The sequence below is a fragment of the Neltuma alba genome, unplaced genomic scaffold (genome assembly GCF_004799145.2).
Source record: "Neltuma alba isolate B1F8T4 unplaced genomic scaffold, ASM479914v2 tig00002643_pilon, whole genome shotgun sequence".
Lineage (NCBI taxonomy): Eukaryota > Viridiplantae > Streptophyta > Magnoliopsida > Fabales > Fabaceae > Neltuma > Neltuma alba.
In genome coordinates, this window is record NW_021632951.1 from 31,772 (window position 1) to 51,705 (window position 19,934).

Here is a 19,934-nt window from a genome sequence, read left to right on the forward strand (position 1 = left end):
TATATACTTTAATTAAAAAATTATAAAAAATGTAATATGTAATTGTAAGTATAAATTCATTTATAGCATTAAATTAAATTAAATATGTTTGGAGGAGAATAATTAATCAAATAGTCACTTTTTTTTTTATGGACAATAAATAAATTTAAGTGTGGCTAATTAACTAACTCCAAGGGGAAAAAAAAAAAAAACCTCCGGACCTTCCAATTCCATCCATCGCCATCCTTGGACTCTTCAAGACCCGGTCCGGTTCACCGTCACCCAGACTAAACCGGTCCAATCTATTTTACCCCGGTTCAGTGATAGCTTATATAATTTGATTTGATTTATTCCGTTGGTTTTCTTCTTCTTCATCTCTCTTCTTATCTATTTTTGCGTCATTTCTCTCTCTTCTATTGCATACTTTCTCTCTCTTCGCTCTTCAGAGCCAATCGGACGACACGAGTTCAGCTCCGGCCGCCCCGTACCAGTGCAGGTGGTGGTGCTTTATCGCCTACCATTCGGAGGGTATTGGTCGTTTTGTTGTGGCCATGAACGCCGAATCTGAAGGTGTAGGATTCCCATTTCATTTCCCATTCGATTGACTTCAACGCGGCAAGAGGAGCCCCAACTGGTATACTCATCATTATTCTGTTTTCTGGGCGAAGTTCTTGGATTTCCCTTTGACTATTGAAACATTAACCGGGGGATAGGGTAATTTCTTTTCTTTGGAAGATTTGGGACATTTCGTTCTTGGGCTTTTAGGGTTCTGAAGTTTCCGTGTCTTGCTGTATTGATTATTGATTTGGAGGAGGGTAACATAGGTTTAGGGTTTTTATTCTTGGAAGCATTATATTCAAGAAGGACATATATTGGGGACTTTGTTTCTTCCTAGGGTTTGCTTTGTCTGATTCCGATACGGGGAATATTGGCGAGGTTTAAAGGATAATGTGTATACTCTGTGTGATCCAGAAGTGGTCTCGCCGGGTTGCTACAATGCTGCCTTGGTTGGTTATCCCGTTAATAGGACTATGGGCCGTTTCTCAGCTTCTACCGCCTGCTTTTAGGTTTGAGATTACTTCACCGCGGCTGGCGTGTGTCTTTGTGCTATTGGTTACTCTCTTCTGGTATGAGGTTTTGATGCCTCAGCTGTCAGCTTGGCGTGTGCGAAGGAATGCACGGCTCAGGGAGAGAAAAAGGTTTGAGGCAATAGAAATGCAGAAGCTTCGTAAAACAGCGACTAGACGTTGTCGGAACTGCTTGAATCCGTATAGGGATCAAAACCCTGGTGGCGGTCGGTTTATGTGTTCATATTGTGGGCATATTTCCAAGAGACCAGTTTTAGACTTGCCTGTACCACCAGGGTTGGGGATTTCGAACTCTAATATTGTCAAGGAGTTTGTTGGTAAAAGTGGCAAGATATTAAATGGCAGAGTTTGGTCTGAAAACGGATGGATATGTGGTCAGGATTGGTTGGAGAATGGCAATTGGGCTGGTGGGTCTGTTGCAGGTAAGCCTAGCGGCTGGAGGATGAATGAAAGTGGTCTTTTTGGAGGAGACGAGCATAGCTTGACAGATAAGTCGTATTCTGGTATTATGTTTTTTTCTTGCAAACTTTTGACATCATTTTTCTTGAGCATTAGATGGCTCTGGAGAAAGATTTTTAGAGTTAGTTCATCAAGGGAGGAATGTTCATCTGATGCTGAACATAGGGCACTCTTAGCAAAACGGGGTGAGAATGGGGCCAACCTTCACGAGAGCAGAGGGGAAAAAGCACGGAGAAAGGCTGAGGAGAAAAGGCAGGCTAGGTTAGAGAAGGAGCTTTTGGAGGAGGAAGAGAGAAAACAGAGGGAAGAAGTTGCCAGGCTGGTGGAGGAACGTAGGAGACTTAGAGATGAGAAAATGGAAGCTGAAAAAGATCGCAGCAAATCATCACTTCCCACTAGGGAGAAGGATAATAGGAAGAAGCATCAGGAAAGAAGGAAAGATAAAGATAAAGGGTCCAGTAAGAGCAACTCTGATGTAGAAGAATTGGAAAAGAAATCTGGCAAGGAAAGTGTATTGAAGAGGGACCTTGATAAAAAGGGTGAAACTGATCGTAGGGAGCATCACAAATCTGGGCTTGAGAGTGGGAAGGGGCAGAGTATAGACAATACTCATAATAAAAATGTTGCTGCAAACAATTATAACCGAGGGAGTACTGGAACTAGGTACCTTGATCGCATGCGGGGTACTATTTGTCTTCTTCTAAGGCATTTGGTTTTGGAAAAGGTGCTAATACTCCTGCTACCATGGTGAAAGAAAATAAGTTCCTCAATTCTGTAGATCATGCCCATAATGTTTCCAATAGGAGAGATTTATGCCAACCTGAACGTCCAACAGCAAAGTCAAATACGAATGCAGATATTAAGAACATGAATCACACTGTAAGTTTTCCTCTCTTTGTTTTTCTTTCTCCCACAAAACCTGAGCACGATGTTGTTCTGGTACCAGGCTCTCAATGATGCTTGAGTGATCTACAAATAATAATTACCTGCTCTTTATGATGCAATCATTTGATAATACAATCTTATCACCCAAAAATTTGAAGAAGTCTTTTACTTGATGTTAGCTACTTGCTTCATTCCTTTTCATGATAATTGGAGCTTGACAAATTTTGCATGAAGAAAACGGTGTTAGTGTTACGATGGTGAATTATTGTTTGTAGGTCATCCCAGAACAGCAGCCATGGGCAGCTCCGAAAAAGTCATGGCAGCAATTATTTACTCGATCCTCATCAGTGCGTCAAAATTCAAATTCAAATGTGATATGCAGACCTAATTCCAAAAGCCAATCTGAAGTCAAAAGCCCCCAGCAGTCTGGCCCATCATCATCTGCGCCATTATTTGATAATCCAATCCATTTTGGGCTTCCGTCACCATTTAATCTGTCCACTTTTCCAAGTGTACCAGCCAGCAGCAGTCTAGGTTTTTCTCCTGCAATTGAACCCTTTTTCTCCCCAGTTGGAGAGGGAACTCATGACTTTAGGAACGAAGAGCAAGAGCTATATGAAGACCCCTGTTATGTTCCAGATCCAGTGTCCTTACTTGGACCTGTTTCTGAGTCACTTGATAATTTTCAGCTAGACTTGGGAAGTGGCTTTGTGACAGACATGGAAGTAGAAAAGCCTCACTGCTTAAAAAATATTACTGCTGGTTCTGAAGTTAATAAGCCATCTCCAATTGAGTCACCACTGTCCCGAGAAAAGCATAGCTCTTCTAATCGATTTCCAACTACCCCCAAGGCCCAGGATGCACGTGCTTTTCCTTTGGAGGATGCAACTACAAATGAGAAGGGAACGTGGCAGATGTGGAATACCTCTCCTCTTGGTCAGGAAGGTTTAGGCTTAGTTGGAGGTCCTGGTGGCTGGCTTTTGTCTTCTCAAAGGAACCCAACAAACAAGGATGACCTGGTGCAACCTCCATCTCAGAAAACTATGGCGTCTCTTTTCACCAAAGATGATAACATTATTTCCAGTTCCCATTCTCCTCAAAATGCTTTTCTTCCTAATGGCCAGAGTGGTGGGACCTTCAGCCCTATAACTGGTTCAAGTGATTATGATCCTTGGTTACAGAATGCTTTCTTTCCACCGTTGTCAGGCAGCCTTAAAGCTCAGGATGGTGTAGGTCAGAGTGAAAGGGTATATGGGAGCACTTGTGGATCTACTCCCACCCATGTGCTTGAAGGTTCTTCAGCTAACAGTTGGTCCAAGTGAGTACAAACTGCCTGTCCTTTATATTCTAGCTATTGTGTAACCTCTGCTGTATGTATATTAAAATAAAACGTGTTAAAACATTTTGTATTGATATAGATGTTTTATCCATGAGGTAGCAAAATAACTCCTCCATCATTCCTATCCCTTTCTATGATCTTTTGGGGATTGAGTGACATTGTGGTTGCTATAGGCAAAATTTTGACTTTCTTATTTTTGGACGTCTGCTACACGTTGCTTAGGCTTTCTGGGGATATTATTGAATTTAGCCATGGAGCTTTGGACAATGCTATATATCCATAAAGTCGTTAAAAACGCTATCAGTGTCTCTACTCATTGGCTTTTGGCATTTCTTACCGTTATGTGATATATTTACACTCTTCCTTGCATCTTCAATGAATATCCCTATTTTTCTGCATTTGTCTTAGTATTCATGTACCGTGTTCATCTTGATAAAGTATAAGTAGGACGTCTGGAACTCCTAACTGGCATTTAAATAGTTCTGCTTGCTGTTTGTTGACGAATTATTCTTCCTACTCTACCTTCCCTTTTGCCAATTTATGCTGATTGTATTTGTATTGTCATCGTTCGTCAATAATCAATAATTCATTGATCAATAGAACTATAGAAGTTTTAGGAAGCAACGCTGATCATAAGCTATAAAAAAAATCGGCTTATCTTGAATTCTAATTCAAAAGCATGGGAGCCATTTCTAGTTTAGCTTATTTAGCAATGAGCAATAGGGCACACGTGCCTATGCTTTGCTTGTTGGAACTTTGGACTTGAGGAGTTGGTTTTTAAATAGAAAGAGACCTTTTCCACCCCCATATTCTTTTTGCTTGATTGGTTCAGCCAAGGAAAAATACAATTTTAAGAGTTTGTTTACGTGTTATACTGGACATAAATATATCCTTAGAGCAAACAATATCACAGAAGCAAAAGATGATCTTGCCAAATATCTGCATGTAATATAGTTTCTTGGAATCCTGAAGAAGTTTAGAACTTGAAAATTGGTGGTCACTGTCTCACTGGCTTTGGCAATGGAAACTCGTGAATTTCTACTGAATTTGTTATCGTATGTGTCTTGTTTATATCATTATATGTGAATAAAGGTAAACTGTAGAATTATGCATGATGTGCTCTGTCCAGGTGGCTGAAAATGTTGCTTACTAGAATGCATTAGTGAACCTGTGAAGAGGAACTTAGAAGCTAGTGTAATATCCTGGGGCCCATTAGTCGTGAATGTTTAAAAAATTGGAAGCTAATTTTGCTACTGTACTTAAACCTTTGTATCATAAAAGCACTCAGTTATGGTTTTATTGTTTGTCATCCGATTTGCATGGTGAGAACCGGCCAAAATTCTTGGTTACTACTGCTAGACCTTGAAAGTAAAATTGCATGCCAGAATTGGAGTTCAGATATTGAAGACTTCAATTTTTTTTTTTTTAACTGTATGTAAAGAATTGGGTTATTTGATTGATCCTTCATTCCTTGAAGCACCATCTATATATTCATGGCTGTGGTTATGTATTGGTTTGTAGAGAGATTTGAAGCTATTGTATATATAACCTATATTTGAATTGTTAGTGTCAAATAAAAGCGAAGAAATTGTTTTCTTCCTGTAAGGTTTAAGTTGTTCCTTTCAGTTAGAATGGAAAATGATTGTTTGGAGAGATCTGTATGATTGTGTGGATTGACATCGGAACTCCATGACATAATGATTCTGGTAGATGAGTTTGCACTGACTAGTTATTATACTTTGTTACCCAGATTTTCCCCTCTTTTGCCATGTTATCAAACTGTGGTTTTAAAGATATATGAGAATGCGTAGCCATTTATTTTTATTATGCCTAGTTTAATCCGCACTCGTTGATATAACTTTATTGAGAGTACCGGCTGCAAAAGTTAATCATGAATTGCTAACTCTGAACCTGAAACGCATGGAGGCATAAGTATAACAGGAAAGTGTAGCAGGGAGTTTTCTGTCCAGCTAATAAAGGTGAATAAGAATCACATGTCTACTGTAATGATATTCAGTTAAAAAATTGTAAATAAAATTTCATATGAAACTAGTCCTCACTATGCCTGATGTCAAATGGGCATGAGCTGGCAACTTCTCCAGTTGTTGCGCTTTTCTCGTTTCCCATTTTTTTTCCCCAACTGCTTGTGGCTTCATGCTTTTGCTGCCATTGTCAACGATGCATTGTTATTGCTTTATTCAATGTTGTGGACTGTGTAGTCTTTCTCTTCATATTCATAATATACACTATATGATCATTGATCATATAAATTATCTCAGTAGTTGTTTTTAACCCCCTGTGGCTATTTCTTCCAAGTACGTATATTTATTAGTAGTTCATATTATAAATGAAACAGTTATGGTTCTAACAGAGCATGCGGTTTCTATATACTTGGCAGAAAAGAATGGCCTATACATGGTTCTGCGGAAGGAGTCGGAAAGTCATCTGTTGGAAGGCACCCCATTGGAAGTCAACCCCCCGCGTCAGATGTACAGTCTCTTTGGCCATTTGATTAAGAGGATAGTAACAGGGCACGAGACTTGACCCCAAAAAAAAAAAAAGAGAGAAAAAAAACCTGTTCTCTTGAGGCAAATAGCCTCCTTTTGGTAGAGTTTAGAATTACTGGATGCATTGTATCTTCCTTTCTTCTATGTAAGGGAGATTGATGTTTACATGCCTCGTAGCATGGATAGGAATACATGTTGGATGCCTATGCCTTTTGAGCCAACAGGTAACCAGGTGCCTTCCATTTGGTTCGAGTAATTTTTTGCTTCTTTTCTCCGAGGGAAGGATTTCCCCTTTTTGAAGGCAATGTTTCCTTTGGAGAATTGAGCTTGATGCGTCTCTGATCTTTTAAAAAAAGAAAAAGAAAAATGCAGCACTTGATGTCCTAATGAGAAAATGATACTAACATAGGTCTCTGCTGATGAGGAAATAAAATACAGCCCTATCTCCCATGCATTTTATCCGATAGCTTCCTCCTGTGATGGAGTGAAAGGATTATAATCTATATCTTACTGTCATCATGTAAATATCTTATCGACTAAGGTATATAATTAATTATACTGGGGTAATTTATTATCAGCTTCTAGTTGTCAATTTTGTTCGCTTCGAGAAGACATTGGATATCCGGCCTGTGTCTAGTTAGGATTGAATTTGTCTGTGTGTATTATGGTTTGGCCAATGTTTATAGTTCGGCTGCCTAGGAAAAATGATTTTAGGAGAGTTGAACAGTTAAGCCCATTCTTGCAAACACCCAATTGATAGTTCATTGAAATCTGAAATCTCTCCTCAGTCAGTGCACCGATTCGGTGTTGTCCCACATGAAAAACCAGATTCTGCCTTGTGTGAAATTGCTGGAGCATGCTTAACCTGCTGGGATCTCATTCATAAGCATGAGAAATGCAAAATCATGATTTGATCATGTTATGTTGACTTAGAACTCAGACCCAAACAAAATTTCAACGGATATCCTGGTGAATCTCAGGCGACAAAATTGATAACTGAGCCGTTCATGAATGATTTTTCATATTTTTAATTATTAATTAGTTATTAAATATGGTTCTGTCACGGAATATGAATAATGGGTTTGTTTTATGCGATAATTTGATTTGATACTGGCAGTTATTAGCAATGTATTGAAGATTGGATTGGTTAATAAACTGGTGGAGGCAATGGTTCGAGTTGGGTTAACCTAAGATTAGATAGATTATGAAAATAATATTTAAATTTAAAAAACATTAATCTATAAGTATATAGATTATTTGTGTATGAATTATACCTAATCCTATGAACGTAATTACTAAAGCACAATTTTAATGTACTGTTACCTTTTTTTTAAAAAATTCCATAAAAAAAAGCCCAAGTCTTCAAATCGAACCAATCAAATGATCAGTTCCTTGATTTATTGGTTTGATCATCTGACCGGAATAACGTTTTAATACTAATATTTCATCATGCCTAGGTATTGTCTAGTCGGTTTCAATTTCAGCATATATTAATACATCATCAAGTCGGTTTTCAACATATTACTTCTGGTTCAAAATATAAGAGCTAGTTAATTAATTTGAAGAGATTAAAAAAATAAGTTAAATTAGTTATTTGTAATAAATAGGTATTGTTTTTTTTTTTTATAAAATAATCTTGCTAATCAAGTATATTGGCTAGAACTACTATTATGAGAAGGCCTATCTTAGAAAAAAATGCGTAAATATGGGATACAAAATGGATTGAGGTCTTATATTTAGGACTAAAATAAAAGTCAAATAATATCTTATATTAAGGACCAAAGGTAGCATATTAAGACAAGACTAGATTGATCTTTTGGGGAAATTATACCGTTATGGTATTAAAACCTTATCCAGGTTTAATTTTCCCAAAAATGATATATTAAAACTCATACGATTCATTGTAATGTAATCAGATGGCTTCGAAAGCCGAAATGGATTTGAATCTTCAATGAGTTCACTGATTTCTTATTTTCCCACCCTTTTTTTGGCTGAAGTTTCTGGCTTGTTTAAGAGAAAATAGAATTCCATTCCCAGCGAGGACTTAATAATTACTTATTCCTGTCTTGAAGGTAGGGGTTCTAATGCAAATGATACAATAAGAATCAGATAATACTGTCTCCGGTCTTTTTTATGGTTTTAAATATAATGATCCAATCCACTTATCTATTTTTTTTACCTCAAGTAATCCTTATAATAGTTGTATATTTTAAAAAGTTACAATCAATTTATGATTCAAGCACACATAATTAATATGGGCATTTAGAAAAGATAACATGTATTTATTATAAATAATTAATTTTTTTTAATCTCATCAAATTAATTAATAAGTTCAAGGTAACAAGAAAGATAAATAAATGTGTAGCCTTTGTAAAAACTAAAAACATCCGACCTGCCGGATTCGAACCAGCGACCTAAGGATCATCTGTCAGGAAGTGTTCCCACTACAGTCCTCCGCTCTACCAACTGAGCTAAGGTCGGTTCTTGAAAGCGTCTACTTTGTTAATTTACAAATAGATGGAAACATCATCTTATAGCACGACGAATTCGAAGCCCAGACCATTCCATTTCATGGATCACTTCTCAGAGGAATCTGGCAGAAGGCACAGATATTGGGAAGGGCGTAAAGGGGTAGGAGTCAAATAATCTGTCAAATTAACGTAATAATACTCGTTAGAAAAGCTAGCAGAGATTTATAATGTCGCCTGTTCATCTTATTACTCTTTCGATATTTCATAAATATGTTAAATGAAAGGGCTGTGATTAGGCTGAGCGTATCACAGCCAAGCATTTGCTCTGATCTTCGAGCGAGTTTAAACTTGCCGTTTCTAGTGTTCTGTTCTCCTTTCTTTTATCCTCTGAGCCACCAAGGGCAGAAAAGGCTTGTAGTAGCCAATATTGAGAAACAATAACAAATAACAACAACAACAATGATAATAATAACAACAACTAAATCATAGGTCTTTGATGGCATCCATAAAAGCTGAAGATAGCACTAGCAAATTTTAATCCAAGACTGTTGTGATGACAACTCGCTTGACTGGGACAATTAAAGAAGAAAGGACAGCATGCGACAAGTATTTTGTGCAGTACGACGCTCATGAAGTTGATTGTGATACAATCTCCGATGGGGCAGCATGTGAAGGATCTTGCTCCAGCAGCACCGTATCTTGCTGGAGTTGCTGAGGTTCTCGTTGCCAGGTCCAAACTATGTCTTTAAGTGCTGGTCTAATGTCCTCTTTCAGAAGCTTCTGGTACTCCAATGTATCGCCACTCGACTTCTTAAGCTCCACCATATGGAAGAGTGGGGTGATCTCAAAGATTTCAGCATCGATACCCAAAACGCCTTTTCTGCCTTCCTTGGAGCCCTCCAACTTGAACAAACCTCCTTTCTTCTTCACTTTCAGTCGAAGGCGCTTACAGATTTCCTCTAACTTAGAGATGATAATTGCAGAAGGCTTGTTTGATGTAAACCGTGCCTCTTTTTTGTGATCAGTCTCCTCAAACAGACCAGACAAGTCAAAACCTGCAGACATTGAAATGATATCGAAAGCATTCATATTACAAGGTTTGGTGAGCTCTTGTTTTGCCTCTGCAACAGGACCACTGTTATTCTCACAAGCTCCAAATACACCATCAGCATCTAAAGGAGCTAGTTCTTTCTCGCTGGTCGCTGCGACAACATTCTTTTCTAATCCCTTTTTGAACCAAGAACTTTCCATAATTTTGTCCATTGATATCCGGGTGTTTGGATTAGGATCCAAGATTTTGGACAACAGCCGCCGTACATCCGGTGCAAACCAGTTAGGAAATTTGTACTGCCCCTTGCCTATCTTCCTGTACATTTCCATCAGATTGGAATTATGGAACGGAAGATAACCGGCCAATAAAACATACAAGATCACCCCACATGACCATATATCAGCTTTGGACCCATCATATCCTTTTCTGTTAATCACTTCTGGAGCAACATAAGCTGGGGTACCGCATGTAGTATGGAGTAAGCCATCCTGGTGCTTAGTCTCAGCAAGAGCACTTAACCCAAAATCTGAAACCTTCAAATTCCCATTTTCGTCCAGTAGTAGATTTTCTGGTTTTAGATCCCGATGACACACTCCTCTACTGTGGCAGTAGTCAACAGCACTGACCAGTTGCTGAAAGTATTTCCTGGCAACATCCTCCTTCAGCTTTCCTTTGGCTACCTTGTGGAAGAGTTCACCACCCTTTGCATACTCCATGACAAAGTAAATCTTGGTTTTAGTGGCCATTACCTCATAAAGCTCAACCACATGCGGATGTCTGACTAGTCTCATCACTGAAATTTCCCTTTTGATTTGATCAATCATCCCGACTTTCAAAATCTTCTCTTTATCAATTATCTTGATGGCCACACTCATGCCAGTAGCAAGGTTCCTTGCATGATAGACCTTAGCAAAGGTTCCTTGGCCTAATAATCTCCCCAGTTCATACCGTTGCATAAGCACACCTTTTGGTTCCATTTCTAATAGCTCTTGTACAATCAATGCTACTAAGACTAGAAGAATATATAAATAACTTATTTACCAGAAGCAGCAGCAAACTGCCTATGAAGAACTTCAAAGCTCAACCATCTTCGCAGAGATCATATTTTGACATCAAATGACCACTTAGATTTATAGCAGCCTCATGCACTTGAGCACGGAATAGACATGGACAGTGATTTAAACATCCAACCTCTTCAAAGATGAACAAGGGCAGCTCGAAAGGAGCTCTTGCCTTGTTAACATCAGATAAAGAAACTTTGACTTTCAAGCACATCTTTCAGCATTCCCTGGGATTTGTGATTACACTAGAGAATGCTAAAGAAGATGGACACCTCAAAAATTGATAAGTTATCAGAAATGGAGCGACGCTCAGTCAGATCTTTCAGCTACTATCAGCCAAAAGCGTATATACAATGGAGGGTACCTGAAAGAAAGATAGAGCATATTTACTTAATAGTTTGCGAACAATTTAGTCCGAGTAACCAAACTATATAAAAATTTGAGTTTGTAAGGCACATAGTACAAGCAGAATTCAATTCCAAAAATAGCCCTTGTTGTAATTAAATGAATCAGTTGATGACAAAAAGAACAGGAAGATGCCATTAAAAAAAAAAAAAAAAGGAAAATTCTGATCAACATAATTACAATACACTCGACCGAAAACCTCAAAGGAATAGGTGTGTTTGGATGAAACCAAACTATGGTTTGGAGAATAGCTTCTAGAGAATAGATTTCGGGAAGAATAGATTTTGTGAAGAATAGATTTTGTGAAAAAGTAATTCTGAGAAGTGAAAGTGTTTGGATAGTTGTTATCAGAAACACCTTTTATATATACAAATTACTAAAAAAGACATAAGTTAATATGATAATTACATAAAAAATAGATTTTATGATATATTTTAATTTGAAGGAATAAAATTGTTAATAATATATTTTTTACCAACATAATTAATAATACATAAGATAATATAATTAATGAATAATTAATACGTGTATATATATTTATAAGATATAAGATTAATATGTTTATAAAAAATTAATTGAGGGATGTTAAAGTCATATTATTATTGAGATCTACTCTGACAGGCACAATCATATTCTCCAATTTGAGCAAGAAGATTCACTCCTCCTGAAACCATGGTTTTGATTCCAAAACCATAATTTTGGCCCAAACTATCGTTTCAGATTATGGTATCAAAATTGATACTGTTTGGGTGACATTCCACCCAAACCATAGTTTTGGGAGTCACCCAAACAGGCCCTAAAAATAAGAAGAATCACAAGACACAAGCAAGAAAATTATCTTTTAAGAGGGATGCTATTAGTTAGCGAACAGAAGACAATTCACCCAGCCACCCGCTACCCTCTTTTAACACACCGGGGAAAACAAAGAATCACAACTGGACAAGAAAGGTTGATTGATTGGTACTCAGGAAAATCAGTCTATAACAGTGGGGGAAAAACCTTGATCAATGATGCAACGAACAATATTCTTGTGAACAATCATCAGCAGTAATAAAGACGACTCAGAAACACCCATGAAAATTTTAAAATGGAGATGAAAAGGTTAAAAGTGAAGGGAACACACTAAGCTTTACAACTCAAAAGAAGCAAGAAATTAAAAGAAACATGAATTATGAGGCAAAGAGCAAAGACATATAAAACAGAGTAGGTACCTGACGAAGAATTGAGAAAGGACGCGTGAAGGGAAAAGGAAGAAGGTGAAGGAGGAAGTAGTTGGAGGGAGAGAAGGAAAGAGAAGCGAATATTGAGGAATGACAGAACGTGAAATCAGAAATTTTGAGAAAACCCTACGCCCTCGGAGCTGCTTCCTTATACGCCTCAGATGCGCCAGCCGGTTAGCCTGACTGCCCCCACCCGCCACTTGATTTCAATTTTTTAATTAATTCCAGTTTGGGCCCAAGAACCAAATGCCGTCCAAAGCTTAAAAGTTAAAATACTCCTGCGACCTAATTTAGGTGAAATGGTGTATTAATAAAATTCAATAAATTAGTTTTTTTGCCATAAATTCAATAAATTAGTTACATTTTTATTTCTTTTGCCAAAAATAAAATATTTTCATATAAATTTAAATTATATATCAATTTATAAGTTAATTACATTATTTTGAGAAAAAAATAGTAAATATGAAAAATAAAACAAATTGATCTTTATATTTAGAATTTAATCCAATAAATTAAAAACTAGTCCGGACTGCAAGGTTGGGCTGGTCCGACCGGCGACCAAAACTCTCTTTGAGTCGGTGGACATAATTTACTTGCTTTGCTAGTTGAATCGTTCTAAGTCATTTTAAGCCGGCGCTTAAACCAGAAGCTGGTGTTAGCTCGAAATCAAAATGGTTTTGCAAAAAGATTTGCCTCTTAACATGTAAAATATATATCAAAATGATTTAAATTTAAATAAAACAACCCAAAAAGTATTGACTAAAAATTTTACACAAGTCGAGCGTGAATCACATAATTTTTGGTATCCCTATTGCTCCCAATTAGAGGGTAAAGTTAAAAATATTATCCATAGATTCTATATCAATGTATTAATATATGCTTTTTTTTTTCCTTTGACAACCAATGTATTAATACACATACATAAATAAATTCAGGAAAAAAATACCTCTAGTCTTTGATTTTTAAGTCAATTTTATTAAAAAGTAAAAAAAATTAGATAAGTTAATTTTTTACTAAAATACTGTCTTTTGTCAACCATTAGTTCTTAATATAAAAAGGAATAATTAATTTATTAATATTAAAAAATAATTAAGATAATTATTTATATCAAATATTTTTTAAATTACCTTAAATTAGTTAAAAAAAATATAGACCATCAAATAAAACTTAAAAGGACAAAAAACAAAAGAAGGAAATCAGTAACGTTTGGCATGCCGATGAGCAGTGAAGTTTCGTTTGGGTATTGCGCTTATTTGCGCATTAAACATTGTCCTTGAGGATGGCGACAGGAAGCGCATAGGAACGCGACACGTGGCAGAGAAAGTATCGTTATTAACGTCAAGGTGGCAGGGAGTCGTGAGAAGGGGACACGTGTCAGGAATGATTGGCGGTGAGGCCGTCGCAGCGGAAGACAGGTCATACGTCTCGGCTCGTCTCGCACCCTTCCCGTCCTCTTCGTTCTGGGCTCCTCTCACCATGTGGTCCCCTTACCTCTCGCCTCGTGGATCAGTTTGCTTTGCTCCTCAAAATTCTTAAATTTATTCAAGGACTTAAAGTACTAAAATGTTCATATGGTTAATGGTCTAATCACATATATTTTATATAAGTCACTGTAAATACACTAACTTAGCAAAAAATTTTAATTTTACCCTTATTAAAATTTTATTTCTCTCTGCATTTATAAATAATTTTTATATTTCTTCCCTATTTCTCTCCTATCAATAAAAATAAAATAAGGATAAAATTAGAAAACAAGTACTTTTCCAGTTCTTAATATAAGACATATTTAACTACTTTGATTAAATTAAGAAAACTAGTTAAATTAGATAATAATCATAAATATGGCATATGTTTTTCAAAATACCCTAAGTTAAAACTTCTTTAAAAAACTGACATTTCAAAACATGTTTTAAATTATTTTATTAAAAATATAAAACGGTATAATTGATGTATGTGTGGAATTAATGAGTAATAAGTATTCACTCACTTTATAAAATATATAGGTCTATTATTAATGAGTAATAAGTATTATTGTGTTATTTAATTACTTAATAGGAGTAATTTAAGAAAGAATGGGTAAATATGATAAATAGATCTTATATTTAAGATTAAGATCAGCCTTCTAATTAGGTTCTGTATTAAAAACTGGAAGAGTATTAAATATACTGCAGATGACTTTTAGGACCAGAACTTCTTCCTGCGAGCGATTTACATTTAGAACTGGAGAGGTAAATGCTTCTTTTTTTTTTTTTTAAATAATTGGTAGGTTGCAGGTTTAATTCTGATTAGTATCTATTATTCTAATCAGAAAAAGGATTCGTTAAGTAATTGCGATTTAGCAGGTGCCATGCATACTCTAAAGAAGATTAAGATAAATTACATTTACTCAAGTATATGAGCCCTTAGGTATTTTTGGGCGACAAATTTTGTAATAGAAAATTTTTGGCAATTTTCTAAATTATTTATTTGATTTGATTAATATTACCTTGTAAATAAGAAGTAATTTACTTTCAGCCGGTGCAATTTTTAACTTGTCTTTACTTATGTGTAAAATGGAATGGGTCAAGGAGCAATTTTAACCTCTATCTTATTTTTTAGATGCAATTTTGTCCCTAAACTTTTTAGTGGTGTAATTTTGACCCTGATTTTTTTAAATGTAATTTTTCCTCTCATGGTCAAAATTACATCCAAAAATCAGAGGCAAAATTACACCCCGAAAAAAATCAGATGTAAAATTACACCTAAAAAATAAGATCAGGGGCAAGATTATACTATTAAAAAATTAGGGGTAAAATTGCATCTGAAAAATAAGATCAGGGTCAAAATTTTACTTTAACCCAAATGTAATTGGATGCTTTGAAGAAGAGTTGTGTCAGGTGAAGATAAATAGCATTAGCTGAAGTGCCTGAATCGTTAAGTATTTTCAGTAATTTTTTAAATTATTTATTTAATTTGATTTCAGATTTAGTATTAGAAATAAAGCTTTAATTTTTTTTTTGGTCCGGGTCCCTTGATGAAATTTCTAGATTGAAAAAACATTTGAAAAATTAGTGAACCACAGACAAAGGTCCGAATCTTCTTAATGGCTTTTAAGCCACAAGTCACGCCATGCCATTATTATGATGAATCATGGAGCGTAAGAAGGAACTTTCTCAGCAAATATCTCTAAAAAAATAATAATTTAAATTCTGTTATTTAATTAATTGTGCCTTTCACTTTCAAGAAACATAGGCAGTGAATGAGAAAACATAGTAGTAGTAATAAGCAATTACTAAGAATTAAACAAATGTTATTTCCTGGAAAAATCTTCAGTCGGCCGATCTTATCTGTAAAAAGCAGACAAACCCGCCATGAGTACTGCTAATTAAAATATTAAAACAGTCATAATTAGCTTTTGATTAAAATATTCAAAATAGTAGTCACAACAAGCTTTTTATTGATTGATTGATTTATTTATTTTGACGATTTTAATTTTAAAACTTGGTGGGAGTTGGTTGGCTGTAGGGTTTATCACTTTGAAATGGTTCCACTTGCAGATAACCATGTCTTTTCTTCCAAATAAAGCCTAAAGTAATGATCATTTGGATTTATTATAAACAATATTAGTTGAGAGTAATTGCTTAAGCTCCAAGTCCTTTTTTTTGCTACTATTTTTTGTTTTTTTCCCTCCATATTTTCCAAAATGATCTCTCTGCCTGCATACTTCCAAGCAGGACATGACAATATTGGAATATATATTTATATCACTGGGCGCTCAAAATTGGAAGGTAACCTTTATTTCTTTAATAATGGGGAAAAGGTTACAACGGGGTTGGGTCTAACAGAAGGAGCTAATCTCCCATAATGTGATGAATCAAGGTTTGAATCCCCACTGGAGAGATACTTATATTTAGTACCAAAACCCAACAGTGCCTCGAATATGATTGTCTCTAATAGGAGGATATCTATGCTTTAGCAAAAAAAAAAAAGGGAAAAAGGTTGGGGACACTTGCCCAAATGTTTAGTATGTAATTATGGATTATTGTAAACAATACTCCAAAAATATGATATATACTCCATTCTTAATATAAGAGCTACTTTATTAATTGGAGTAAACTAAGCAAGTTAGATAATTTAATTAATTATAATAAATACTACATGATCTCCTTAAAATACTCCTATAGAATATTATATTATATTATATATTAATTTATAAATTAGGTAAATTAGTTTGAAAAAATTATAAATATGAGTGACTAATAGGATTGAGATGTTACATTTAAAATATTATCTCATATATTAAGCACCAAGTGGAGTATATATTTTTAAACGTGATCCAGTTGGAGACAATTTTCTTAATTATGATAAGATTCTTATAAGAGTATCATATGAGTCCCAAAAATTCTGGGTCTGCTAAATCTTAAAAGAGCCTTCAGTTTTTTCCTTCAAATTAATTTATTTTAGGTGATTCATGTTATAAAAATAAATATGAGAGAGAAGTTTTGTAGTCTAAAACACACCCAAAAAAAAAAAAACTTATTATGACGGGGCACTAAAACGGATGTTCCAGTTTGGGATCACAGAAATGATGGGCCCAACACAAAACACAGCACAGAGGTGTCCACCTAAGTTTTGCCTTCCTACAAAACACTCGCTGGAAATGCATATGCAACATGTTTGATTCTTTCCAAACATCTTACATAATGCTGCCTGATCTTGCTAATAAAAACAAAGTGCTAACTATAAATGTATAAAAATATAGTTGAAACCAATAATTCACATTTTGTTGGGTGTCTATTCACTGATTGATGAAGTTTATTTAATGTAATTTAAAGTTTTGAAAACATTAACTGATTTAACTAAATTTCTCATTCTCTGTAAATTTGTTAACGAGTCCTATTAGGGAGGAAGTACATCTTTATTTAACTAACTTATTTTTAAAAGTTTTGTTTAACATAGCTTAGCTCCATTTATTTCATTTCCTGTACCTAACAATATTGCCTTCAAGCTTCCTCATAGTTGATCAAACCCTCACCGTCGACATAACATAAGGGATGCAAAATATGTACCATTCATCCAAGGAAAAGAAACATCTATATCTATATTTATATTAAAAAAAAAAACATTTATGGACAATAGCGATTATTAAGAGTATATAGCAGATATCAGACTCCTAAAGCACATATAAATACAGGCTTTTGAATATTTGAAGCAGGTGCAGTAGTAGTGAAACAGCAAAATCAAATAGCAACCAAGTGATTGTTTGTAAATAATACAGAGCTAGAAGGTGGTGTGATCATCTTCAAGCAATTAAGAGTCGGAAAGCAAGGGGATTTCCTCTGTGGCTGCCTTGCATGCATGAATCACAGTGCATATATCTTTTGTCTCCAGAAACTTTCTCTGCATTCATTAGGATCACTGGTCCATACTCAAATACCAGCTTCTTGCACTGCAAATATAATTAGATATTAATGAAAGTGAAAAATCTATGAACTGGTAGAACTTGACTGCAAAAATCATTGGATATGCTTCGCTTAGATTAATATTATAAGAATCTCAGTTTGGTCCCTCTTGTTTTAATTGAATCATTCTAATGTTTAGAAATATGCAATCAATCAAGCCAATTTCTTTACTCCTTTACTCCACTCCACTCTATAGTCATTAGGTAAATCCAAAGATTTTACTTACCTTCCTGGAATACTTCTCCATGGAATTGCACACCTTCAGAAATGCCTCAATTATCTCCAGCTGTCAAATATACATAAATTATTAGTTCTTGTAGTTTGTACAACGAAAAGTAACTATCATCCACGCAAGCTGTCAACAACACACCTCTATAAATCATGCTACGCTTTCAGGGAATATTTTGCAGAATATTTCAGTATATTCACAAAAGCAGACATTAAACATGGGTTTCTAGTTATTTACGCCCAAACCATAGGCAGGAATTTTCTTAAATCAACAAAGCATAATTTCAAATAAATACTCCATGCGATGAGTATAAACCTAACATGCAAGTAATTGAACTGAGCTGACAAAATCATATGAGCCTCTCTTCTTGTTCCAATCCAGTTCACCAAAACAGCAACTTGGGCTCTCAGAACCGGAGCCCATTTTGAATAGAAATCAACCCTGTCCAGCCCACCTAAGTAGTTGGTTAAACAGGGCTGAGCCAGGCCAGGCCAATGTGCCAAATTGGACTGGGTCAGAAGCCAGGCTGACCCATTTTAACTCCCATGATTGAGCCACACAGCAACCATCGAAGCTGTTGGGAAAATTAGAAAAGCGCGGAACTTGAAAGTGTTCAAAAATTAGGCTCATATCAGAACAGACAAGATAAATTTTCACACCTCATACCCCCAGCAGAAGATACTACAAACCTGAGTGTCAGGATCCTCCAAACTTATCCATTAAATTCTGATACCGCTTCTTTGCAGAATCCACAGCTATCTTGTTGCACTTTTGAAGAAATAATTGCAATTTTCTCACAGAGATTGACCTTTTCGCAGAATTCTTCAGGCTGAATTGATTCCAGCTCTAAGAAGAATAGGGGAGCATAGTAGTCGACCAAAGAGGTGCACTGTGCAATACAGAAGAAACAAAACGAGTACTTAGTGCGTGATAAGTTCTCATTCGTTCATCTATTCACACTTTAGGTTCTAAGCAGTAAGAGGTTCTGTAAAAAATTGGTTGTTATTCAGTGAATGATTTGCAGTCATCCCCAATAGGGTAAAAGGGATTGCTTGTTGAATGTTGAAGTTCATAATTGGAAATCATAGTCAGCTTTCAATACAACTGATAACAAACTTAGGCATCTAAAGAGAAAAATCCTTTACCAACCTGCTGTTCAAAGGACTGCAGCTGGTGGCAAGTATTGTGAAGGTAATCCATGATCTCTCCCTGGGTTTGTTTTCTTTTAGGTATTCAAGTGCCTTGGCACTATATTCCTCACAAAGTGTACACACATCTGTTTCCTGGTTTGTTCTGCATTTAGAAGATATGTAAAGAGGATGAGCTACTCATACATCACTAGTAATTAATATATATATATATATAATATATTATATAACACTAATGAAATGAGACATTCGTGTGTACGTGTATTCAATAAGCAAAACATCAAAAGATACGAAAATTGTTTTTCAGTTAATTACATTTTCCTCTCTGATCTTATGAACTGGGAGTCCTGGTAATCCTCCCAGATTTTAATGGGAAAGTGTTGCAATTTTATGATCTGACATCTCACATGCTAAAATCACCTATAGGAGAGTAGTTAAGAGTTATTATGTATCTGCGTTTGGGCATTAGGCATTTTGGGTCAATTGGCATGTGTTATGGCTTGAAAAGGTAGGCTTTTGTGTATTACTTATTGTAAAGTTTACGAGGAAAACGAAAAGAAAGGGGTGTGGAAGATATTCTCAAGCATCGTATCAGCAGGCAACTTTTTTTTTTACAGTTGATATTTCATTTGACGGTATTATTCAATGTAA

The 19,934-nt window shown here is 35.6% G+C and overlaps 2 protein-coding genes, 1 non-coding gene and 1 pseudogene across 3 annotated transcripts; 1 reads left to right on the forward strand and 3 right to left on the reverse strand.

Annotated features, from left to right (window-relative positions):
* Positions 1 to 369: 369 nt before the first annotated feature.
* On the forward strand, positions 370 to 6,716 carry LOC114734755 (stress response protein NST1-like; annotated as a pseudogene).
* Positions 6,717 to 8,643: 1,927 nt separating this feature from the next.
* Positions 8,644 to 8,738, reverse strand: TRNAY-GUA (transfer RNA tyrosine (anticodon GUA)). The gene is made up of 2 exons: positions 8,702 to 8,738; positions 8,644 to 8,679 (listed from the first exon to the last, which is right to left on the reverse strand). It is a non-coding gene; the product is annotated as a tRNA-Tyr (tRNA).
* A 329-nt stretch (positions 8,739 to 9,067) lies between these two features.
* LOC114734774 (CBL-interacting protein kinase 2-like) lies at positions 9,068 to 11,116 on the reverse strand. The gene has a single exon (XM_028922424.1). The coding sequence runs from the start codon at positions 10,754 to 10,756 to the stop codon at positions 9,356 to 9,358; it is 1,401 nt and encodes a 466-aa protein (XP_028778257.1). The 5' UTR covers positions 10,757 to 11,116; the 3' UTR covers positions 9,068 to 9,355.
* A 6,403-nt stretch (positions 11,117 to 17,519) lies between these two features.
* Positions 17,520 to 19,428, reverse strand: LOC114734743 (prosaposin-like; the record flags this gene model as incomplete). The annotated part of the gene is given in 7 exon segments (XM_028922393.1): positions 17,520 to 17,841; positions 17,843 to 17,893; positions 18,133 to 18,192; positions 18,825 to 18,848; positions 18,851 to 19,024; positions 19,285 to 19,352; positions 19,355 to 19,428. Coding segments are annotated over 7 exon segments (538 nt in total), but the record flags the coding sequence as incomplete, so codon positions are not given.
* Positions 19,429 to 19,934: the final 506 nt, after the last annotated feature.

What these genes read in the sequence shown, in the direction of transcription:
- LOC114734774 (XM_028922424.1), bottom strand. Translation starts at nt 10,756, where the DNA reads ATGGAACCAAAAGGTGTGCTTATGCAACGGTATGAACTGGGGAGATTA.